Raw genomic sequence first — 25,354 nt, 5'->3', positions numbered from 1 at the left:
TAAAAAACAACCCAAATTCCTATCTCGACCTTTCAGTAGAACTCCCCAGTTGTTTATAGCCCTGACATTCTGCAAATCAATAGCCTCACAGGTGCAGTCATCCCTTCTTCAGTCTCCTGCAGAGCACTTTGGGAACCAGTCCAGGCCTAGACAGCAACACCCGAGTGAGACCAAAGTATCTTGCAATCCACACAAAGTCCCTAATACCCCACTTTCCTTCTCCTAAACTGACGTGGTTTCACTGTGTTTGAAATGGAGGAGCCCTTTGGCAGACCAGAGTACCAACTGCAACGATCCCAGGTCCTAGTTTGGCTTAGTCATGGACAACGTTGTGGTTCTGGGCCAGCACCTCAGTGCCTCCTTGCAGAGCCAGTGAGAACCATTCCTGACCCATGTCTTCTGCAGGCTTCTGACGCTGTCAGAGATGCTCATAATTTCTAGTGGTTGGGCCAACAGATGCCCAGCACTTTGCTCTCCTGGTCTAGCAAGCGGAGGTAAGGTTTACCCAGGGCAAGCAAGGAGGCTTCAGTGCCAACGGAACACCACCACTACACGCTGTCCCATAACCCAGCTCCTATGCTGGGGACACACATCATGGGACTGGCAGCTTCCTTCCTCCCAAGGATGCTGGAAGCACCGCCACTCTCCTTAGCTACCTTCTGCTTTGCTCCTGCCACAGCCACCCCTTGGACTTTGCCCCCCCACACAAAGGGGCATGCAAGAGTTCTGTGCCAACCTACCAGGATGTGTGGGCGGGCTGCTGGGTAACTCTGTTTTGCTGGCAAGCAAGGGCAAGAGTGCCAAGAGCTGCCCCAGTTATTCACAGGTGACCTCCTAGGAGGGGCGGGCACACAGGGAGCATGGCCCTGCAGCCCCCCAACACCTCGAGTACTCACCCAGAGCAGTGATGGACACCAGGGTGCCCGCGTGCCGCTCCCCAACCATCTGCCACTCCCCATCCAATGTCCGCGTCCACTCGACCACCCGGCACTCGTAGTGGCCCTCGTCCGCCTTGGCGCTGTTGAAGATCTCCAGGGTGAAGGAGCCAGGCCGGACCTGCTCCACCTGGATGCCCCCATAGCTGCTCCGCTCAGCGTACGAGGGACCCGGCTGCAGGGTGCCCTCCCGATCCAGACGCACAATTTCACTGCGCCGGTTCAGCTTGTCCACCAGCTGCCAGGTGACGGAGAAGCGGCTTTGGGGCCCGAAGCCTGAGCGCACATTGCAGCCAAAGCGCAGGCTCTCCCCCTCCAAGACATTGCTGGCGTTGTTGATCATCTCCAAGGAGATGCTGGTCTCTAAGGAGAGAAATGCATACACACAGGGCAGATGACATGCACTCACCACTCCTGGGTCTGCAAGAAGGACGCTGCTGGCCAGAGAGGCTTTCTACCAGGTGCAGGAAACTGCCCACGCATTTGGGGCCAGGCACGTCTTAACCTCATGCATGACCACATCCAAAACCAGCCTGTGGGCAGTGAGCTGCTCCTGATGACTTGTACACTCAAAGCAGGTGTGGGCCAAAGCTGGGAGAAATCTCTCTGCCTATGGCTCGTGAAACGCTGTTGCGTCTTCTGGTCGCAGGTCGGGGATGAGATCTCAGCAAAACTTGAGGGAATTTGTGTTGCTACAACATGCACCGCCTGCAACCAGCTTTGCCAAAAAATGAAAAACCTTCTGGCTCCCTGGGCTTTTCAGTTCACGTCATTTTGATGACCATCTTCCCATGTCCAATCCTACAACTTCTCTTGGGAGTAGCTCTCCCAAAATCCCATAGCTAGTGACATTACAAGTAGGTACCTAAAAACACTTGGTAACACCAAAAAAACCTGGTATCTTGAGCTTCCCAGAAATGTAAGGCTTTACAGCTGTTTTTTTTTCTCCAGAGATACTGAGTGCTGGTTACTCCTGCTGTCTTCCATCAGAGTTATGGACACTTAGCACCCTTGAAAAATCATCACATTTGCTCCTAGAGCTGGCAATTTATCAAATGACAAGAATGAAATCCGTCTGAAAGGTGGCTATGCCTAAAAGTACTGCATTTTAGGCATTTGTCCAGTGCAATGTTTGTAGCTAGAATAATTTTCAAACCCAAACAAATGAGACCAAATATTGGTAGGAGAGAAAAGAAATAGATTTTCTTTTGGAGAAGTGAGAAGGGGAAAAAAAAGCTAGAGGAAAGGGCTGCATTTCCCTACCAACCTAAGAGACGGGAGAAAAACATCACACAAAATCCTCTCACAGCAATCCTCTGCTTGGTCAAAGCCCACTGCCAGGGCAGCCTGGGCAACATGCGTATGGTCCATTGTGCCACAGCTACCTGAGTTTCAGAGAGCAAAAAAGGAACGAGTCACTGGACCCTCTCCTCCCATCCTGCTATTTATGTATTTATCATGTTTGTCTGACAAACATAACAGGCAGGTAGGCAAGGGTTTCATCAGGGTTGGCAGACACGCTGTGACCACAACAGAGCTCCATGTGGAAGACGAATCCAGCACTTGAGCACATGAACCCTGGTTTCTCCCAGTACAGCTGTCTTGCAAGACATCTAAACAACAGCCACTGAAGAGCCTGCAGGAACCTAGCAGCTCTTAGGACAAACCAAGGCCAAGCCGGTCTCCCCATTATGCCTGCTGAGTACATGAGAGCACACAGCTCCGCACAGAGCAAGGTGAGGAGAGAGGTACGAGGAACAAGTCAGAGGCTGTCACATGCACCTTCAGCTCAAGGACAAAACTGCCAGCTTGGTGTCATTACCAAGGCGCGGACAAGTTTCCTCATCTATGAACATAACACTCCTCCTCTATTATTCCCTTCCCACCAAAATACCCCAAAAATCTTGTGAGTTGGGATTTCAAGCCTCCATAGCATGCAAACTCTTATCTTCCCTCTTCCCCATCACCAAAGTCTGGGCCCACCATGGCTTCAGCAGCTAGCTGCCCAGTAGAGCAATGTCCCCAGGAGGAGATGGGCAGGTCTTTACTTACTGAGTGGCAGGACAGTGATGGGGATGTTCTTTGGCCGCTTGCTCTCTTTGTCAATGAAGTCCCCCGTGACAGTCTTCTCCCGCTCAGTCACCCGGCAGTTGTACTTGCCACTGTCCTCAAGGCGGAGGCGGTAGATCTTCAGCACAAAAACATTGTCGCTCTCTTTGGCTACCTTGAGCTGGCCCAGGGCCTCACGCTGGGTAAACTCGTTGTTGAGCACTGGCACGGCGTTGGGTCCCAGGCTGGCAATAAGGGAGCTGTTGAAGGCCCAGGAGATGGAAAAGTAGCGGTCGGGGACGTTCTGCGCCTCCAGGATGCACCGAAACTCCACTGGCTCACCCACAATGTACGTCCGCTTCTCCGTCTCCAGCCGGACACTGAACTCCTTATCTGAGGAGAGACAGACCTGACTCGTATCAGCATGGCAAGGCCCATCAGGAGAGTCAGCACACCTTGTTTGAGGTATTTAAAACCTGCTACTCCCTGCATAGCCAACACCCCTCAGACACCTACATCTGCAGGTGGAGGGGTTAGGGGTTTGCTTTTTTGCTGTGAGAGCCCAGACTGGTCATGCTGCAGGGGAGACAGCTGCCCAGCATGCAAGAGCTGCAAGGCTTTCCCAGTTAAAACCCTTTCCTCCAGCTTTTACTCCTGGGAGCAGCTCTGCTGTGACACTAGCCTCTAGTGATACTGCAGGATGTGACCAGGAGTCTAGTCCTACTTACACCCTGCTCGGCTGGGATCAAGAGGCAAGGCCTTTGGGGATATCAGAGAGGAAGAAAGAGTTCAGCTGGGTCTTTAGATCCTTAGCAGGAACCTGTGCTTCAGTCTGGGGAAGGATTTTGACTTGCAAAGGGGCTTTGTGCAATACAGAAGTGCTTGCTGCAAGTTTTAGTTTTATTGTCTACTCTGTCACTCTTACATCCTCACTTAACAAAGTTCTCACTGCCTGTGCTAGCAACAAGTGCTTATGATGTAGGTTTTAGCTGCTGTGTCAGCCCCAGATTGCTGACCACTCAAGCTCCCTTGCTGCGCCGGTGTCCCCTGGTTGTTCTTTGCTGACATCTACCCTTCCTTCAGGCAGTGCTTGAGCCCTCCTCTGCTCTGCTTCAGAACCCTGTCAGGAGCCTCCTACGAGGTGCACACACCAAAGCAATGAGCCTAGCCACTTAACAAGAGCCCCATTTTCCACCTCCTCCCACTGTACAGCTGACCAAGAAAAGGCAGAGAAGACACTGACCGGTGGCTTGTACGTTGACAATGGCACTCTGGGAACGCTTGCGGGTCATGGCATACCAAGACTTGTCCGGGTCCTGGATCCACTCTGCCGCCTCACAGTAAAACTCTCCCTGATCCGCTGGGTGGAGGTTGTAGATGGTGAGCTTTGAGGTGGTCTCCCCAACTTTGTCCAAGCGAACGTCCCCCGTGGCTTGCCGTTGGGCGTAGGCGCTGCCAGCCCGCAGGACGAAGTCGCGGCTGAGGGAGATGACCTCCACGGGCGCCTCGCCGCCCCGCTGCCGGTACCAGGCGATGGAGACGTGGCTGTGCTGGTCTGTGCTCTTGGACACCTCGCACTTCAGCTCCAGAGAGTCATGCTCTACTTTGTTCAGCGTCTGTGGGACCGCTGTCACTCTCAGCGAGTCGGGGATCACTGCAGCAAAGGGGAACAGAGGGACACAAGCCTGAGAGCCAGCAACGCTGAAATGCCCAGTCTAAAGCCCAGACGCCTTAAAGGAGAGCTGGGGGAAGAGGTTTCTTTTTACGGTTGTAATTGTTCAGTACTAGCAGAGCCTTGTTAGCTCACTTCTAGCCCCCAGAAAGAGACTGCTCCCCAAAGCCCCTGGCTGGGAAACGCTGTGACCTGCGGCACATATTCCAGTGCTGTGCTCCAGGTCCTGCTCAACAGCCCCAGCACCTGTCACGCTGTAGAGCGGCACAGCTTAATGCATCCACTTCCCATCAAGGCATTTCGTTTTGGGTGGCCTTCCCTTCATCATGTGCCCCGCAGCATGCTTCGTGACCTCCCTCCTGCCTGCACCCTTCAGCTACTCTTTAGTCTTGCACCCTGGTCTTCATCCCCCAGCCCCTGTTGGGGCCAAGCCAAACATATTCAGTACCTTCAATTTTCCCTCATAAAAAAAGTCAGAGATCTAGTTCCTCTCTCCTTTGTTTATATCCTTTCACGTTTTAAGGACCCCCTCAGGCCAAACGAAGATGTTTCTGCATTTGAAGGGGTTTTTGCATTGTAGGCAAGTGGCTCCTCTGAGGGCAGCAATGCAGCTGCAGTGTGCCCAGCACCTGCTCCTGGGACACAGCTGTGTCAAGGCACTTGGTAATAAAACTGCTGGCTGCTTTTCCAGTTGATTAACCAGAAGAAAGTACAGCCACCAAAATCAGGATGAAAAAAATTTTGCAGCCCCCCCCCCCAATCTAGCTTTATTTTAGCAAGCATCTTAATTTTAGCAAGAGGCTCTACCACCAGAATATAGACTTTGTAATGCCAAGCTCTGGGGCCCCCAGGTAAAAGAAAGACAGCAGGTCCAGAGGAGAACCCTGAAAAAGGACAGAGGATTGGACGCTTCTCCTGTGAAGGAAGGCTGAGAGTTGGGGTTGTTAAGCCCAAAGGAGAGAAGTCTCTGGGGAGATCTTATTGTGGCCTTCCAATATATAAAGAGGGCTTATAAGAGAGTGTTTTTTTACCAGAGCCCATAGTGACATGTCAGGGGGCAATAGTTTTGAATTAAAGAGCGGAGGTTAAGATTGGATGCAAGGAAGAAATTTCCTACAATGAGAACAGTGAGACACTGTGACAGGTTGTCAAGAGAAGCTATATTGCTTTGAGCAACCTGATCTAATGAGGGATGTCCCTGCTGATGGCAGGGGGATTGGACTAGATGATCTTCAAAGGTCCCTTCCCACCTAAATCATTCTATGATGCTGTTACAAACATCACGTGGAAAGAAGAATGAAAACCTTTTCCTCAGCTCTGCAGACAAGGCAGCATCAGTGAGCCTGTTAATGCCCATGGTTTCACCACATACTGGTGGAACAGAATCATAGAATGGTTTGAGTTGGAAGGGACCTTAAAGATGATCTAGTTCCAGCCCCTCTGCCAGGAGCAGGGACACCTCCCATTAGACCAATTTGCACAACGCCCCATCCAGCATCGTCTTGAACACCTCCAGTGAAGGAGCATCCACAACTCCACTGGGCAACTTGTTCCAATGTCTCACCACCCTCATAGTGAAAAACTTCTTCCTAATTTACAATCTGAATCTCCCCTCTTACAGTTTGAAGCCATTATCTCTTGTCCTATCACTACAGGCCCTTGTAAAAATTCCCTCCCCAGCCTTCTTGTAGGCCCCCTTGATATACTGGGAGGCCACAATAAGTTCTCCATGGAACCTTCTCTTCTCCAGGCTCAACAAACAAAACTTTCTCAGCCTGTCCTTGTAGGGGAGGTGCTCCAGCCCTCTGATCATTTTCATGGTCTTCCTTTGGACTTGCTCCAACAGGCCCACATCTTTCCTGTGTTGGGGGCTCCAGAGCTGGACAGAGTACTCCAGGTGGGGTCTCACAAGAGCAGAGTAGAGGGGTAGAATCACCTCCCTCGACCTGCTGGTCATGCTTGTTTTGATGCAGCCCAGGATATGGTTGGCTTGCTGGGCTGCCCTCGCACATTGTTGGCTCATATTGAGCTTTTCATCAACCAGCACCCTTAATCTTTCTCCTTAGGACCTCTCTCAATCCACACTCCACCCAGTCTGTAATTGTGCTGGGGATTGCCCTGACCCAAGTGCCCAAGACCTTGCACTTGGCCTTGTTAAACCTCATGAGGCTGGCATGGGTCTGCCTTTCAAGCCCGTCAAGGAATACAATTAATGTATCTCAGCTCAGTTTCACATACAGTACTGGGAGGTTTGATAAAATGAGCTGACGAAAGCCGCATCTGTTTCATTCAGACATGGCTACAGAAAGTAATAAGCTGCAGTAAAGAAAACTACAGGCATTATTTCTGGCAGAAAAGTCAAAGTAGAAGAGAGAGAAGAAAAGAAAAGCCATGAGATGGAGTAAACGAGAGGGAAATCTTCCTGTATCCAGCCCATATGAGCGCATTTGCTTTTACCATGTGTTCAGTACCCAGGGATTTTACTGCTCCTAAAAGGGAAAGTACCTGATAAGGCCACTTACACCACCATTGCCTCCGTGCCCACAGCCATGTCTCCTCCTCCCCCCGGTCTTCCTCACAGGCACTCCCATCCCCTGCCCAGCAGCAATAGCATCTGGTAGACCACGGCCAGCAGCCTGCCTCACTTCACCTTCCCCCCTTCCCTCTGACTCCCAAATCATTGGTGATGGCAACTAACCTTGCTGACTCACACTGCCTGCACAAGATTTAAATTTCTCATTTCAAACCTTTCTGAATAATTTCCAGAGCCACACAACTACTTTCTCTTTGGTTGCCAGCCACAGGCTCTTACAACTTCTCTTTCGTTATTTAAATAAATGAAACCTGATCATCATCTGGCTGGCGTTACTTTCCAGCTGAGCTGCCTCAAAAGCAGAGCTCCCTGCTACACCAGACTATGGGGTGAAAGAGGCTATCCGTAAAGAGACTGTGCCCATCCTCCTTCCCCCAGTTTGAGAGCCCTGGGTACCCCAACGGGTGCCCCCTGAGCCCTGCTCACCAGCATGCCTGCTTGCTGGCTATGGGCAAGACAGTGCCCTGCTTACCCTGAGAGCCTGTCTGGCTCTGCAGGGCAGGCACTTGGCTTGCCAGACGTGGAGCTGCCCACTCCCTGGGTGCAATGCCAGGAAGCCTTTCCAAAGGCCGGTCCTCAAGCAAGTGCTTGCTATGCTATTCCCCAAGCAGGTCAGAGGCTGGTACGGCACCATTTCTTCAGCTGGAGCCAAGACTTTGTATTTCCAGGTCACAACCTGTCTGGAGGGTTTGCAACTTCCACCCCATGTGGGCAGGCTATTGCAAAACATATTCCTGGAGAAAAATCAGAAGGTGGTGGCTTGCTGTTAAAGGCTGTAATTGAACTGTGGTAACACCTGACATGCTGTGCTACATTCCTCCTCCTCCTCTGGTTAAAAAACCCATGCAAGATCCTCCTGGTTAAGAGGATTTGATAAGACTTTTTGGGCTGCATGTAGCCTTGAGGTCATTGTAGTAAATCAGCCTGGCATGTACATACATTCTGTTGGTGTCACCTTCCTAACCAGCAGGCCTAGAGGGCTGATTGCTAAATGGAGCCCAGTTTCTGAGGGATCAGACACTGGGAAGGACAGGCAAGAGCCCTGAGCTGGCGGGGCCAGTAGGGAGGCTCTGTGCTTCACACCACGGCTCTCATGCTTGGCCAGCCGTGCACAACTTTTTTAGTTACGCTGCAAGATGTGCCTCGAGTACCAGCATTTGGGGAGGGGGAAGGTGTGTAGGAGAAAGGTGTTCTCAAGAGGCAGCCAAATGTGACAGCAAGTCACAGTTCATTTCAGAAGCCCAACGAGCATTTCGTTCTGAGTGCTGCGGAGCACCGGGGACTCCCACAGTGGGGCTGCAGATTTACTGTGGCTCGTGCACCACTCCAAGGCACAGACCCACTGCACCGCGCCAACAAGAGGGCCACAGGCACAGCTTAGCCCATCAGGCTGGAGCAGATCAGGCCTGGAAGTCATGGAGAGAAAAGCAACCAGGGATTGCCGCAAAGGCGCTCTCCAGAGCATGACAGCACACACTGGGAGGTGTGTTATCAGAAAAGAAGTTCTTTCTAAGCCAGTTATCCTGCTTAGGCTTCAAGGACATCAGTTTGCAAATCAGGACACACGTAAACTCTGCATGGTACTCACCTGGGAGCCCTGTCTCTGCCACCAGCCACCACACTGCCGAGCTGCCCGCACTCATGCCGCAGCTGCCAGCTGCAGGAGGCACCAGGGGCTTGGGGAGCACTCTGCACACTGAGCTCCACTTGAAGGCAAGAGTAAGCTTAGATGAAAGTTATCACTGTGTGAAAGGGAATGGGGCCACACCCGAATCAGAGCCAAGAGGGATGCTGCAGGACATGTCTGCTTACCCACTCTCTCTCACCCAGCTCCTGCCTGTTGTTTCTCCCCACTTTTCAGCGAGCCGTCCAGGCAGCCTGCCTTGCACTTCCCCCACCATCCAGCCTTGCTTCTGCCCTGTCCCAAACACAAGCCCACTACTGCAGCTGTCATGACCTCACGGAGGTGTCAGCAGAGCTCCCCTCTCTCCAGCATCAAGGTTAGGTTTGGCAGCAAGTGGCTGGACAGGGAGATGAGTGGCTGAAAAGTGCTTCCTGGGAACAAACCTATTGTGCTACCCCATCCATGAGCCAGTCTGCTGAGCCTGATCACGGCCAACAGCACTGAGCTTGGACTTGCAGCAAGGAAGAAAGGGCAAGACAATACAGGGCAATACAGAATTTCCTGTTAGTCCCCAAGCCACAAGTTACTACAGAGCTCACTGAGACAGGTACTTGCTGGTGAGTGGGCTGTTGAGCACAGGGTGCTCATAACCCCTGCCAAATTTTGAAAGCTCCTAAAATATTAGGTGTAAATATTGCCACTAGAGGGTGTCAGGGACCCAACCAGGCAGAGTCCCGGGGCCCTGCTGCCAGGAGGAGTAGGTGGCAGCCAGGAGATGCTACCCTCTCATCAGGGTAGTGTCGTGGGCAGCCCTCCTCAGGCAGCCTGCACACGCAGCTCCAGTCAAACCCACCCATCTCAGTAAAGAGCACTCGGTGGGCTAATTAAGGCTAGCTTTAAGACAAGGAACTGGCTTACAGTCTCCCAGAAAACAAGTGAGGAGCAGAGACTCAAATTCCTGGGTCTGGGCTTGGTGAAGACCTCAACGTACTCTCCTGTGAGCTCCAGGACCAGCTCTGTTTCCAGCAGCTCCTGGTGCCATGCTGAACTCTGCCTATGCAGACAAAGATGACCGAGGTGTCTTCCTTTACCCCAGGCTGGCTCTGATTCGTCCTTGGGTATTCAAAACCCCAACCACCTCCAAGGATTAGGCTATCAAAGCTTTTATGTGCCAGACACAAACCAGAGAACTACCAACATTTCATCTGCTCCTAGGCAAGGCAGTAAACTGCTGAGATGCTGCCTCCTTGTTAAGCGATCCAGGAGGAGTATCAGGCTGGGAGCCAGAGGCTCCCTAACTTGAGCTGGTAAAACAACCCTGTGAAAATCACTTAGCACCATAGTAGCCCTACACTGGAGGCTCTTCAGGAGTAAAACAATTTATACAGGCTACCCAGCACAGCAGGACCATCTCAGGGCCACTGTAGGACAAGCAAAACCCACCAACCTCTTCTTTGCTACAGCTTTTACCCACTGATACACTTTACAGGTACCCTATAGTGCTACCCTGTGTCCCCAGCTGCCCACTTCATACTACCTGGACAGAGCTAATCTTGCCAAGTGCCAAGTATGAACTATTTAGGAAGAATAAAAAAAAAGTGTACTCCTTACTCTTAGGGATCTGCTTCTGGCTGAGAAATACTGCTCTGGATTTTGCAGGGAATTAGTGCAAGAGTTATGTTTCCATCTGCCCTGTAACATCTTGTTGCCCTGCAGGGATCCCAGCACAGCATCATGAACCTCCTCCCACAACCCCTCTGGTCGTGTGTGCAAGGCAGAAACAAGCTGCTCAAGAGGAACGGCAACGCCAGTGCCACCAGTCCAGAGGTGAGCACCAGCAGGCACCAAACAGCACTGCCAACAGCAACACGGGTGGGAGTGTAAGGTGTGGGGATGCAGCATTTCATTATTCTCCTCTCCAGTCTGATAACCCTTCTGCAGCGACCCATGCCATCCTAGGAAAGGAGGGATGATGCACCACCAGTCACCCCGATGCCATGGAAACTGTCCTGTCCCAGCCACTGTAAGCTCTCAGAGTGCCATACTCTATATATCTCTCCTCCCCTCACTGCTATTGATCACCATTCCTTACAGGATCCAAATACGTGTGCATATATGTGGCAGGAGTAAAGGCATGGTGATAAGGCAGGAAAGGTATCTAGAATTAGCAATGTGATCTTCTCAAGCCCTCATGTCTGGCAATTAGCTGCAAAGACTGATCCATACCTGCTGCAGCACACCAGACATCACTCTTACTTGTCAATCAAAAGCTTGTGTAATGGCCTTCGGCATGGATGAAGATCCTCAAATGACATTTTGGACATGTCCTTTGCAAGTGGACAAAACTGAGCAGATCATGTTGCTTGTAGTGTCCTTTCCTTGCCTTAAGTCCCAGCTAGAAACTTGCAGGTTGCCCCAAGTGGGCAGTGAAGAGCTTTGCTCCTCTTGTTGCGGCTTACAAGTTTCCCCCACTGCCCAAGGTCCAACCTGAGAGCAGAATTCGAGGAGGCAAACCTATCACCCTAAGAGGTGCTCTCACTGTGACTGAGGGTGTGGAGTCTTTGTGCAAAACTTTCCCTCTTCTCATCCTCACCTACCACCATCTAGCAAAAGGGTCCTGGTACCACAGGGAAAACAAAATGCAAGTGTTAATAATTTAGCTGGTTTGGAGATTACCTTTCTTTGGTAAATCTCCACCTGCACTGAGAAATAAGGATGGTTAAAGACAGGTTTAAATGAAAGGCAGCTAAAAAGACAGTAATTGTTTAGCTAAATTAAACAAACACACACACATAAAAAAAAAAAAAAGAACAACCCACAAGTCATACACTTTTCTGAATTAGTCAGACTTCACTTCAAGCTCCTTAAGGGGTGAGCAGAACTCATGCTGTGGCCTAAAGAAAATCAGAATACGATTTTAATCCTTGTGCAAATATTCAAGATTTATATAAAATGAAAAGTTGAACTATGAAGTCAATTTCAGCTGCTGCACAATCAAGAAATGCACAGTGAAGCACTAAAGTCAGTTCCAATTGTACAACTGCAGCATTCTGTGGTCAGAGCAGGAAAATAAAATAAATAAAACAACACAAAAAAAAAAGAAAACATCCCCCATTTGCACGCTTGCAGCTTTTTAGAGGGGCAGTTTGTTACTCATTCAGCTCCTGGCAGAAGGCAAGAGTGGAGTCCAAGAGTTAAGTAAGACAGCCTGGCAGTTGTTTCACAACAATAGTAATAAATCCTCAGATTACAATAGCATGCTTCTTGCTACATTAATGACTGGTTGGAGCAATATGCCAATAGAAATGTATTTCCCAAAGCAACTAGGTGGGTTCATGCAGTCAGTGAGAAAAGGCACAGGAAAATACAGAAGTAACTAATGCCGAAGAAAGGCCAAAAGAGAATCAAAAAGAAGACACAAAACCTGGAAATCCTTGCTTGCCGTGGGCTCTGTCTGCCATGCGGCCAGCCTGCCACACCCCTGCTTGTGGCTGTCGCTGTGCTCGCTCTCAGGCAGAATCCTGTTGCACAACCTGCTCCATGATGTGTCTTGCAAGAGGAGCTCCCAAGCCAAAGCCATGCGCCCAAGCCATGCGGGACCCGCTAGCCGGATGGTGGGGTTGCAAGCCAGTGTGCCCACCAAGGGCATGCAGGGCAGCAATACTCTCCTGCAGCTTCCCAGCCCCACGTGAGTCCACGGGGGTTGGCAGCAGGCACAACCTTGCGTGCCCAGGGCAGGTGTACAAGAGGAACAGACTTGCTCAGCCTCAGCTCTGGCTTGTCTTTGATGGACCCAGGGGAGCTACAGTTTTCCCAGCTGCTAGCAAGTGCTTCAGCTCCAGCGGAAAGGACTCCTACCCTCTCCATTCCCCTTGGGCTTTACTCTAGGGCTCCAGCCCTGCCAATGCAGTGCTGTTCAAAGCAGCTCTCTCTAAGTCCACTCCTGCCAGTGAGTGGCAGATGCTCCTCAAAAATTGCTGGCCCCCTTCCTTAGACTGCTTCAGCTGTAGTGTGGTAGGTGCTGGGAGCATATTTACACCAACTGCCCCTGTTTTGTTGTGCTCTATTGCCCCTCTGTCCTTAGGTAGAGCCACTGTGAAGCAGGGGAAGGCAAGCTCCTGCTAATCAGCTCCTTCTCTTCTCCCCACCCACCCCACTCCAAAGCACCCCAAGGAGCATCTGGTTATTAGGACAGCTAATTTAGGTGGAGAAGTTTAAGTGACCTCATTAAAAGAAAAAAAAAAAAAAAAAGAAACCAGAAAGGGGTGGTAGAAGGACAAGGCAGCACCCAGCAGTGAGAGTCATCATTTGTCCATTAAGCAAAAATTAGCCTGAGCATCAGTGGAGGGAACCCTGAGAGTGGGCGGCTGGGGGGCAGAGAGACGGGGGAGGCATGGGGGCAGGGACCTGGGGAGGCCCTCCTTCTCCCCCCGCCCCAGGAGGAAAGCCTTCACTCCCTCGCACTTGCACATGTTTTTTTTGCAATCCCGCTCTGCTCTGCAAGGCAAAAGGACCCTTTGTAAGGAGGAGTGTGCAAAACAGCCTGCAAGTAAAAAAAGACCCAGGGTGGTGACAGAGCTGACATCGAAAAGGACAGAGGTTTTTCCCTTCCCTGCAATGGAGAAACTTGTGCTTCATGACAACCCAGATGCTCGGTACCCAACACCTGACAAGACACAGTTTCTCAGAGGGCTCTGTATTTGGGCTCTCCGGTCTCAGCACACGCCATTCAGCAGGCCGGCACACCAGGCAGGCCTGGTCGAGATTCAGGCACGCTGTGGCACTGGTCTGCTCTGCTCCTCAGCTCTGTGAAGGGTGATGCTCGCACACTGACCTCTGCCTGGCATGTCCCCAGCCACGGCATCTCCCCACATCCCAGCTGTACTGCTGAGTGACACCTGGCTAGGCTCCCAGCCCAGCCCCGCTGAGCACCCCACTGACCCCCTTCAGAACGGCTCCCAGGGGAGACACGCGGGGATGGCAGCAGTGAGCTGCAGACCACTAGGTACCACAACAACTGCTCACCTACGGAGGCAATAACCTCTGGCAGCAAGGCAAGGTGAGTCAGCTCACAAATCCCTCTTCCACCTCCCTCCCTCTTCTACAATCTCACCTTTGTGAGGGTTTAGCTCTCCTGCTGATCCCAAGTGCCACCATCGAGCTACTGCAGCTTAAGGCGAGCCTAAGCCGCTGCGAACGCGAGGGCAGAGCACACCTGCATGCACCTCTTCCACCGAGGGGCAAGCCAATGCATTTTGCTTAGCAGCACTTGTGAGCAAAGAGCAGGGACACTGGAATTTGCTGTGGCTTAAACAGGCACAAGGCAACCTGCTAAGCCACAGCTTCCCAGCACCTGCAGGACAGCCAGGCAAAAGAAAACAAAATCCCCAGCAAACATGGAGTCCAGGATCTGACACAGCTTGGGCTCCTCTGAAGCTGTGCATGCAATACTGTCTTAAGGTTTTAACTTCTGAAGCCAAAGTAAAGAAATGATACGAGTTGGGAAGGTTAAGAAATCCTCTTTTCTGCAATTTTTAAAAATCCTTATTTCATTCAACCCAGCACACTTAGGCAGGCAGGCCAGCCAAACAGCTGAAGAGGGAGAGTTGCATAACGCCATTTCAAAACAATCAAAATGCATCTCAGGGCATATTCCCCCTGGACTATAATGTTTGTGGTCCTTTCTAGTCAGGTAAGTTGTTCTTCTCCAAAATTAATTTTCAAGAATTCTTCTCTACTTCAACTATGTAAGTAAGACCAGGAGCAACACTGGAGATATTAGTGCAAGAGCCACTTTCAGAGACTAGTGCTGCTGCTTCAAGAGCTCAGCAGAGATCACACAGGTCAAGGCATGCACTTGAGAGGTGTTTTTTCTTTCATTTATGCAATAATGAATGTTTTAAGACCTTGCAAGTGACACTCTCCCATTTGCCTTCTGGGACCTGACCTGTCCCAAGAGCTGCAAAGATCAGGACCAGAGCTTCCAACGACCCCTTCTGGCCAGTCACTCCTCAAGCTCAGCAGCAATGATTTGGTTTTGCCTCTAGGGCAAGATGACACAGACCAAGACACACCTGGGAGATAATTTTTGCGAGCAGAAGTTTTTAAATTAAGGACTCTAAAGGCTCCTAAATCAAGAACTCAGGTCTATCCCTTCCCAAAACCCACCTTCCTGGTGAACACACAAGAACAGAGCATTTCAGCCCTCACAAGCAAAGTCCAAAGGAAGCCCAGAATTAGGCTTTATTCTCTATTATAGCCCAAATTTCTATTCAGCTCAGGTCTGGGGCTTAAGGTCCCATGGGAAGACAAAGTGAAAATGCTGGAATCCTGATGCCTAGACAGGGAAGAACCACATCATCTTCACATACAGATTACTGAGAGACATACAGTGGCTGATATGTAGATGAGAAACTGTTTAGAAATCTAAGAAGCACAAAAAACAAACAAACAAACAAAAAAAAAGACCACCAAAAACATACAAACTAAGTGGAAATATTTTCTTTCTCAATCAGTCTTGTTTAAAGCATGTAAATTGTCCATAACGTATTTGAAATGCATACATCTTCACCAGACAACAACCATCTACTGAGCCACAAAGTCAGCATGAGCTGGAAGGATTTCCAGGAGCTGGAATGAAGGATGTTGGTTCTTTTTGATATTTCTAAGCTACCTTCTTCCAACAAGGTCTTGGCAGCTCAGAACTGTTATTCTGAAGCTGGCACTCTGGTGATGAATGAAAGGCATGGTCTGGCTCTTGCAGGATGCAGTCCAAGTCCTCCAACCACGAGGACCACCTGCTCTCCTCCTGCACCAGAGACTATGGAAAGCAGAATCAAGACAAGTAATGCAAATCCAGCCAAATAGTTGACAGACTTCTGCCATCTGACAACAGTATCATAGATAAAACAAGGTAACACCCACTTCTGCAAATCTATTTTCCTGATGAGTTTTTTTTTTCCTATTGCACTTCTGCAATTTTGCCTCTTATATAGATGGCTATAGTCATCTCTCCTCTTTAAGCTCTTCATGCTCAAAGTTTCTTATAGTTCAGGCAGCAGTGATTTGGGGGACTGCTAAGAAGAGGGGAGGTAAAATGCTGTGCTTAGAAGGGCTTTTGAGACTGTGCAGAAAGGTGTCCTCTTGCTCCAATGTAGCAATCAGGTAGTATGGAAAAGCTAGTCTGGCACACACAACCAGTTGACCTTCTGCATGAGAATGCTTGGCATCTTTATATCGAAATGTTTTAATAAATGTATTTATTTTTATATTCATCGATCTGAGCACTTCAAAGCACACCGTGCCCTTCCTTTCCTCCCCTTTGCCCATTCCACTTTCTCTCAGATTTCTGTGAACCTCTCTGTTTACCACCCCAATGACAGATGGTTACCATCAAGTTGTTCTCCCCTCAAAAGGGCACTCTCTGCAAGGCTCAAGTAACATCCACACACACAGCTACAGAAAGAGACATCACTTTCCCCTACCATGCTATACTTGAAGATGAGGAAGATGACTGGGCATGTCAAGGCAGTGGGAACTGATCCTGTGAACAAGGATCTGTTGATGGAAATAATGATGGATGGCTCTTCATTACGAAGTTCTGCACTGCCTTGGCAAGGTGTGTGAAGAAACCCTTTTTCTTCACCACCTCTAAGGCAGCAGCTCCTAAACCAGACAGGACAGGTGGAAAAGAATCACTGAACTGTTAGTTCCTCCCATACAAACTGTATTCCAAATGGTTTTGGAATTGCCCTTGGACCCTTCTTATGTGGAAGGGGTGTGATGATTATCCAGGGGATGTTCTGCTCTTCCCCAGCAGTGAGTGCTCCATGAAGCCTCAATGAACTGACAGCAGAGTTATCCACAAAGAAAACATCAGGTGGTCTTCCACGATACTCACGAAATTTTAAACGGCAGCATCATCTCAGAAGAGATGGACACCCTCTCCAGCTTTACAGCCACTACTTCCTTAACCCGCTCACCAAGTGACCCACACAAAGTGAGCAGTCCCATAGGAAAACAGCTTGCTCAGAGTCAGCAGCACAGATGTATACCACTGATGGCTACAGGCAACAGGGAAAGGTCCGAGTCTTGCAAAATACAGGTCTGTTTTCCAGGCCACAGTGCTTCAAGTTTTCCAGGATGCCCCGAATCCTTTGCAGGAGCCAGTGGGCATTTAAGAATAAGCATTCAGGAAATATTCTCTCACATTAAAATAAGGACAAGATGCTTTTGATGCACCTCTCATTAACCCCAAGGCACACGCTGTATCAAAGTAGCACATTAAAAAAACCACTCAAAACAGTAAAGAAAATAAGTCACAAAATATACTAGTAAATATGGAAGTTTCCCTGATGTCTCCAGTGTAGGATCAATATCACTGACTCCAGCAGAATCCAAGATTTTATTTATAGGACTTCCAGCCTTCTACTGGTGAAGCCTCTGAGCAAGAGCCAAGCACAGCTGACATACTGCTGTCCCAGGTCTCCAGAGAGCTCCAGTTTTCCCAGTCACTGCTTGTTCCACCACTGCATCCGAGTGCAAAAGGCTCTGCAAACTGTCAGATTCCCAGCTGCTATTCGCTACCTGGTAGGTAAATGGCGAAATGACCACCACAAAGCATTTCACTTGCACTATTGCCCTCGGCAGAGGCAGGCTCTGGAGTTTCACTGGCTGAGACACTATGAGTCCAGGGACAGCAGCAGATACTCTGCTGGTTGCTGTCTACTCAGCAGATTGAGGAAAACAGAGTGTAATGGAAATACCACCAACACACATCAGCTGAAGACTCGACGAGCAGGGAGAGTGAAGCTCTTGGCAGTTACAAGAACAGATCTTTAAATGTCCTGAACCCCTATGAAAGAAAAATAAGGGAGCAAGACCAAATGATAATGCTTTTAAAACTGCTGAAAGACAGGAGTCTTCGGGATGGGCTTCTCACCACCACAGTATCATTGGACAGTATCTTCTTGCATCTCTACCTTTCCTATCAGCCTCTGACTGGTAGGCATTCTCAGGTCAACCTCTTCCCACAGATGCTTAGGCTTCCAGACCAGACAACAGGAAAGATTTGTAGTGTTTCAGCCACCTATGTTTCACATAAGAAGTGCCAACAGCTCCCCTGATCTGTGCCTCAAGCTGAATCTTCTCAGGGCCTGTTTCACCCTCTCCTGCACAAAGATAACTGCTTGTCTCATAAGCAGCAGTTTGAAAGCCCAAGATCTCTCATGCAGATGAGCTATGGTATGCAAATAAGGAACGTATTGGGATGCTGATAAGATACATATTCTTGTATCAGCCTCACTTGGCACTATCTGTGGGGGAAAAACTTCTCACAGCTATCTGATCCAAGTGGCTTTTTTACAAGCAAGTAGAACTGGAAATAATATGGGTTAATCTGTAGAATTATGACCAATTAGTCAATGTGAGTGACCGCCATGTTATCAAAAGCTGAGCACTTCAATGACAAACGGTGAGAACAGATTAATTATTTAACTCAAAGCGGGCACATGGACACACAAGTCATTTAATAGCTTTTCTCCTGCCATACAAAAGAAGACTGTGTGGGAGCCTGGTTGATCCCTTTTTAGGGCCACCACGGGGATTGGGAGTCTGCTGTAACGCAGCCCTCGTGCACAGCTTAGCACCCAGCGACGAGGCTCGCTGTTCAGGCTGCGCACTCCGAAGAAGACTTACCCTTCTGGCTTAGCTGAAAGAAGAGCAGGATACCATGTGTCCCCACCAATGCAATGCGGGTATGCAGTTACAGTGCAGGTCTGCACTCCTGTCTCTCACCTAACTTTATCAAGTGGTTATTGTTTTGAGAGTGGATAAAGCTCTCAAACAAATACTGAGAGATGGATAGCTGTCTCAGAGTACATTCCATGGGCTTCCTGAAGTAGCTGGAGAAGTGGAGGAGATACACACCACATGTTAATATTTCTCTGTGGGAACCAATGCAATGTTTGGTCAACCCGTACACACCAAAGTAGTCACCTAGAAGACAACCATAGGGATACCCAAATCAAGGAAAAGCAATGATTGTATTTTATTAGATAGCTAGGAATTCAACCATGAAGCAAAAGCCACAGGAAACAGCTTCACTAGTTCCTCTGCTCATATTTACCTTGCTTTCTTTAATAAAAGAAATCTTCTCCAAACTCAACACTGGTATCAGCACACTGTCCTGTCTAAAAGGGGGGACCCACCCCATCCACCTGAACAAAAATCCCACTGAAGGTAGACTCAGGAGCCTTGTTTTGTGGCATAGCTAGGACATGTCCTCCTTCCTTGTCTGTCAAGGGTTTTGTTCCCTGTAACCTAGACAGTTTTAAAGGCTATCAGATTTCAGATCACAGATAAATTCCAGTAAAGGCAACCTTCAAAAAGGAAGAAGAAAAGAGCTTGTTCCTTTTTCTGTTACATTAAAATAGAAAAAAAGAGGGTTTCTTCCTTAATTATTCTGGGTTTTTTGTTGTTGTTGTTTTTGGTTTTGGGTTTTTTTGTTACAAAACTCTTGTTTGAGCACATTAAGTATCCAGGTTTCCTGTACCCTGGCAGACTCAAGGGTGACTGAAGAACTAGTGCAACTGCAGCAGCACAGAAGGGAGAGTGGGGAAATCCATAAAGGAAGGGAGCTTCAACTGGATTCTTACAGCTCCCAAGTCGTGTCTTGTATCCTATTAACAGGCATGCTTGGGAGAAAAATTCCTTGGGAAAGACTCACTACCTGTGGCATGTTGGCAGAGATGGGAGAGGGCTCCCGCTCACACCTGAGGTTCCAAAAAGCTCTTCTAGGCAAGTTCTTTCAAATGCCACCACTCTATAGCAAAATTAATTATACAGCAATGCTGCACACTACGCCCACAAAATAAATTAGTAGGAAAGTGATTCAAAAAATGAAAAAACAAACACCCTTGTGCTCAAAAAATGTTCATTCTTCTAGCCACCTTTGGATAAAACAAACAAACAAACAAATAAAAATCAAAACAAAAATAACCCACCCAAACCATGAAAGAGACAGCAGGCTGTTTCCCCTTAAAATTCACTGCAATTTTATTTGAATACTCAATCATCCTCAGACATTCTGGATCTATTACGGACTGGTTTATGCCAGAAAAATCTATGCAAAATGATTTCAGTTAAACTAATGCTTCCTCTTAAACTTCCGTGTTACAATAGTTTTCCATGCAGTTTACTTTGATAATTTATGGAAATTAAGGGTGTCCACATAGCCTGTAGGGGTACTAAGGCTGTGGAAAAGATACACAAGACAAAGCGCAAAACTCACTACCTCACATGTTGCAAGTGAAAAGCCAATTCCTTTCATGCCATCACTACAAATTCAACCCCCAAAAACAGTATGAGAAAGATGCAAATATTAAATTCCTAGGAGGCTGACAAATGCTCCTGTTACCCATAAAGCTGCTGAGGTGCACACCACCACGTTAAGAACACTGAAAGCATGGCCTTCCATCAGCTTCATTTAAGTCTGACAGAGAAGCCCCTTCCCATGACCACAAGACATCTGCACAGAATCACTATGGTTGGAAAGGACCTCTGGGATCCTCAAATCCCACCTTCCTCCAAGCATTTCCCTAACCACTAGACCATAGCCTCAAGTGCTACATTTACGCATTTTCTGAACGCCTCCAGGGATGATGACTCCACCACCTCCCTCCACTTCCCTAAGCAACCTGTTCCAGTGCTTGATAACACTATCAGTGTTTTTCCTGATATCCAACTTAAACATCCCCTGGTGCCACCTGAGGCCATTTCTTCTTGTCCTATCACTTGTTACTTGGGAAAAGAGACCAATACCCACCTCACTAGAGCCTCCCCTCAGGCAGTTGTAGAGAGCAGTAAGGTCTCCTCTCAGTCTCCTCTTCTCCAGACTAAACAACCCCAGTTCCCTCAGCCACTCCTCATAAAGCATGTTCTTCAGACCTCTCACCAGCCTTGCTGCTCTTCTCTGGACCCGCTCGAGCACCTCAATACCCTTCCTATCCTGTGGTGCCCAAAACTGGACACAGTACTCAAGGTGTGGTCTCAGCAGTGCCAAGTACAGGGGCACGATCACCTCCCTACTCCTGCTGGTCACGCCATTTCTGATGCAGGCCAGGATGCCATTGGCCTTCTTGGCCACCTGGGCACACCACTGGCTCATGTTCAGCCGTCTCTCCACCAACACCCCTAGGTCTTTTTCCACCAGGCATCTTTCCAGCCACTCCTTCCTAAGCCTGTAGCAGTGCCTGGGGTTGTTGTGACCAAAGTGCAGGACCCGGCACTTGGCCTTGTTAGACTTCATACAAGTGACCTCAGCACATTGCTCCAGCCTGTCCAATCCCTCTGCAGAGCCTTCCTACCCTCATGCAGATTGACGCTCCCACTTAATTTTGTGTCATCTGCAAAATTACTGAGGGTGCACTCAATCCCCTCATCCAGGTCATTGATAAAGATATTAAACAAGACCAGTCCAAAAACCAAGCCCTGAGGGACACTGCTCGTAACCAGCCACCAACAGGATTTAACTCTGTTCACCACAACTCTCTGGGCTCGGCCATCCAACCAGTTTTCAACCCAGCAAAGAGTTCACATGTCTAGGCCATGAGCTGCCAGTTTCTCCAGCAGAATGCTGTGGGAAATGGTATCAAATGCCTTATTGAAGTCCAGGTAGAAAACTTCCACCACTTTTCCCTCATCCACTAGATGGGTCACCTGATTGTAGAAGATAAAGTTTGTTAAACAGGACTTGCCCTTCACGAACTCTTGTTGGCTGGACCCGATTCCCCCGCCGTCCTGCATTTGCCACATGAGACAGCAAGCTGTAAACACAGGCTGAGAGCAGGGAAGAAGCAGTCATGTCCCCGACCAACGTGCCATGTTCATCCTGAGCACAGCAGTGGAGCTGGGTGAGATAGATGGGCAACCCAACAGGGGCAAACAGCAACGACTGGCTTCCTGAGTTTCATTTCCACCAGTCTCCTACTTCCTTCTTTTGTTTTAAACTATGGTCAATTAGGTCCCTGTGATTCAACCTTCCTCCTTCAAGGAACAGAGTCATGTATCTGTTTTCCAGCTCTAGAGTTCATGGTGACTGCTGTGGTCTTATGCTAGGTATTGACTAATACACTGTTCAGAGACAGGACTTTCCACTGAATTATGCAGCACTGGCTCCCTCCTGAAAACGTCTCTCTGGAAGGACTGACACATGCAGCTCCATCCATCCGTGGCAGCACGACTATCCCTGGTGGGAGTCAGGCACACCATAAAGAAATTCCTTCACTGGGAGAGGAGGAACAGCAAGGTCAGTGACCTCAGTCTTTCCACACTGTGCTGTGCACAGCTACTCAGAGTCAGTCAGCACTGAAGATGCCAGGCAGGCTTGGAGAAACCGCAGTCTTCCATCTGCCTGTCTATAGGTTAGACCAAACCACACGAATTGCAAGCAACATTACACCTCTGCAGAGCAGTCTGATGTCTTCACCTATCAGATCTGTATCCCACCAAGCCAAGAAACCCCCATGGTGCCAAGCACCTAACTAGTGACAAAAGAGATGACCATCTTACAAATCCTCCCTGTAGCCCAACCAGAGGTTGTCTCCTCTGTGGCAAGCAGGGTGCCATACCCTCTCTTTCCCAAAACCCCCAGCCACCTCCATCAGGGCACAGCAAAACAGACCAAACCATGACACACAGCCCCTCCCAACCCAACGCTTTTGGGTGGAGAATGGCAGCATCCTCCCAAGTAACGTCGCGGTCCCTTTCCTTCACTGCCTGATGGGGAGCATCCTGTTGGCTGTGCAACCCCAGGCAAGCACTGAACTGCCACTGCTACTGCTCCAGTCTCCCCACATCTGGACAGAAAGCCAGCGATGCCCCAAGAGAGGCTGCCCTTACTGTTGGCAACAGCGGCTCCTGGCATACGGTCCCCTGGGAAGGAAAGGCCGGAGTGTAACCCACAGCCAGGGACACCCGCAAAAGGAGGACACCGCCAGCTTTACGTGCTCAGGAAACTTTAAGTCAGTGAAAAAATAATTGCGAGGTTTGGCCTGCCTTTGTTTGTACAAAGCCTCCAGTACCCATCACATTATTAGAGGAGATTATGGAGCATCTCTAATGACATGCTCAACAACATACACCTGCAAAAACCCCTCACTGTCCTTTTAAATATTTCCCTCTTCTTGTCTTCCAATTTTTATTTTTTTTTAAATTTCATTGTTTCTTTGCAGGCTTCTCATTTATCTTCAGATTCAGCCATTTAAATTTTAATAAGAGGCTTCACTGTCTATCCCTTTTTTCTTCAAAGGCCCAGCTTTATTTTTCTACCTCTTCTCAGTCCCCCCCAGCCTAATTGTTGTTATTATTTTAACCTTCAGTAGTTTCCTTTGCTTTCTTCTCCATTCTAATCTCTCCCTGCTCGCCTTTTCCTCCTCTGTACTCAGTCCCTTTCATCCCTCACCTCCCTCTTGCCCTTGGCCAAGCATCCAAATACATGCAGAGCAAGCGTAACCAAGCATAAATATGAAAGGGATCATCCATTTCAGCAAAATACCTGCCCTTACCTATTCAAATATTTTGACTTGTAATCATTAAGTTCAAGAAGTTTTTTTTTTTTTCTTTTTTTCTTTTTTTTTTTTTCTTGTTTTCTTTTTTTACAGAGCTCTGCAGGTCTTCAATAAACTTCAGCCCCTGCCTTGATGGCAGCCAGGACTGCAGTTGCTGAGCTGTTTCCTATGCATTACAGCAGATTTGTTCCAAGGTAAGCAAGAGGGATGCCTGAGCTGGGAGCTTAAATTATAAGCAATGAGATTTCATTCCCCTGTTGTGAGTTTATTAAAATTCAATGCCTTCCTCTCACCTGCTGCCCTGTTATGTTAACCTCTTCTGGCTGGCCTAAAATTTCTAGTCTGTAGCACAGGAAAGCAGCCACACTCCCACTCAACCCAGTGGGCTGCACCCTGCAAGACCTGGGCACAGCCTCTTGTGGAGCACATCTCTGTCCCATCCCCAAGCAGAAAGACCACTCTCCTCTTAAAGAAGAGTAGATACAGAGGTGTCACTGAAGGCTGGGCTCAGTGCTAGAGAACACCAGGAGATGATCACACCGTGCACCACCTGGTGGAAGGGCTGCAGGGGGCTCCTCTTACCTTTAGTGGATTTTGAATCCCTTGCATAGAGCACTCACCAGGGTCTTGCACTTCTACTGCATAAAGCCTCACTATTCTCCAAACAGCAAGGACGATTGTTTCACCGTGGAGGGCAGGGAGAAGGAAAGGATGCCATCTCCTGCTGGCAAGGTACAGTTCCTACCAGATTCCCACCTTTCAAAAAGCACATGGGCTTGCAAGCAACACCTGGCAGCCCACAGAGTGGCTGAACTGCACAAGTTCGGGGCAGAGCAGCCCTGGGATGCCAGGTCCTCCAGCACAACTCCCCAGAGCCCCATGTCACACACTGATGTCCAAGAAGGAAGATTAAACCTGCACACAGCTCACAGAGCCCGGGGATAAGGGCATGCAGGAGCTGCCAACCCCTTTCGCTGCTCCTCCTGGCTAAAACTGCAGAGGCACAAGGAGGATGTGGTGAAGATGCAGACAAGGAAACCACACTTGGCATGGATGGGAGTCCTTGCTGGAGAGTCATATTGCACTTTGCAAATGTTTCATTAAAAGTAAGTCCTCCTGAAGGGAAGAGAATAGCACCTTCCTTTCCCATAACTGGGGAAAACATGCAAAACCTGAATTGTACTTGCACCTGGGTGAGGCAGTAAGGCAGAGTCCAGCCTATAAATGCCCAAGGAGTATGACAGTTTTGACATAGCACTGCCACATCAGCGACAAAAATACTGTGTTTGTAGTGCAGAATAGCACTGGCGTACAAAATAATCTCCTAACTCTCCATAATGTCTCCCCGTTTCTAAGGGAGACAGAAGGCTGCTGCAAATGGCAGTGAAGACTTCACTTCTTGCCAACCCGGGTGCACAAGCCTAGTTGAAAAAGAAAACAGAATATATCTATTTTTGTTTATCAGTATTGTGATTTAATTCCCATACAGTCACCAAGGTTTTAAACTGGCTGTTTACACCCGCCCCCAGGAACCTGGAAAGCACTGGGTGAAGATTTGCTAGAGCAAGCCTACCACACCCTTCCAGAGGTTGCTGCCCCGTGCCAGTGCTGGAAGGGGCCCTCACCTGCCTGGCGCACACCCATGCACCACCAGCAAGCACATCAGGGTCCGCAGGGAAGAAGGTGCTCACACTCAGCACCCCACAGGAAAAGCAGGTCTCGCCAGTACAACCAGCCCCACAGCCGCCAGCTGTAAGCTCTGCGGAGAGAAAGTTTTTGCAAAACATCACAAATTCTCCAGCATCCCCTCAGCTGCTTTCCCACAGGGCAGACCTCAAACCAGTCTTTGCCAGGAGGAAAGAAATAAATAACATAAAATACACCCTTGTGTGGGCTCATGCAATTTTAATCAAA

The 25,354-nt window shown here is 49.0% G+C and overlaps 1 protein-coding gene across 1 annotated transcript in view; it reads right to left on the bottom strand.

Annotated features, from left to right (window-relative positions):
• Window positions 1–896: 896 nt before the first annotated feature.
• The window catches only part of LOC103769041 (immunoglobulin superfamily member 3-like), a gene marked incomplete at its 3' end in the record, with an annotated part of 41,464 nt that continues 17,006 nt past the window's right edge, over window positions 897–25,354 (bottom strand). Inside the window, exons 2-4 of the mRNA XM_008936214.1 lie at window positions 4,228–4,638; window positions 2,988–3,377; window positions 897–1,298 (exon numbers count right to left, since the gene is read on the bottom strand). Of these exons, the coding sequence (XP_008934462.1) occupies window positions 897–1,298; window positions 2,988–3,377; window positions 4,228–4,638 (1,203 nt within the window). The remainder of the gene's footprint in view (window positions 1,299–2,987; window positions 3,378–4,227; window positions 4,639–25,354) is intronic.

This window comes from Merops nubicus, unplaced genomic scaffold, assembly GCF_000691845.1.
Source record: "Merops nubicus isolate BGI_N331 unplaced genomic scaffold, ASM69184v1 scaffold20412, whole genome shotgun sequence".
NCBI lineage: Eukaryota > Metazoa > Chordata > Aves > Coraciiformes > Meropidae > Merops > Merops nubicus.
This window is presented reverse-complemented; position numbering and strand designations above follow the sequence as displayed.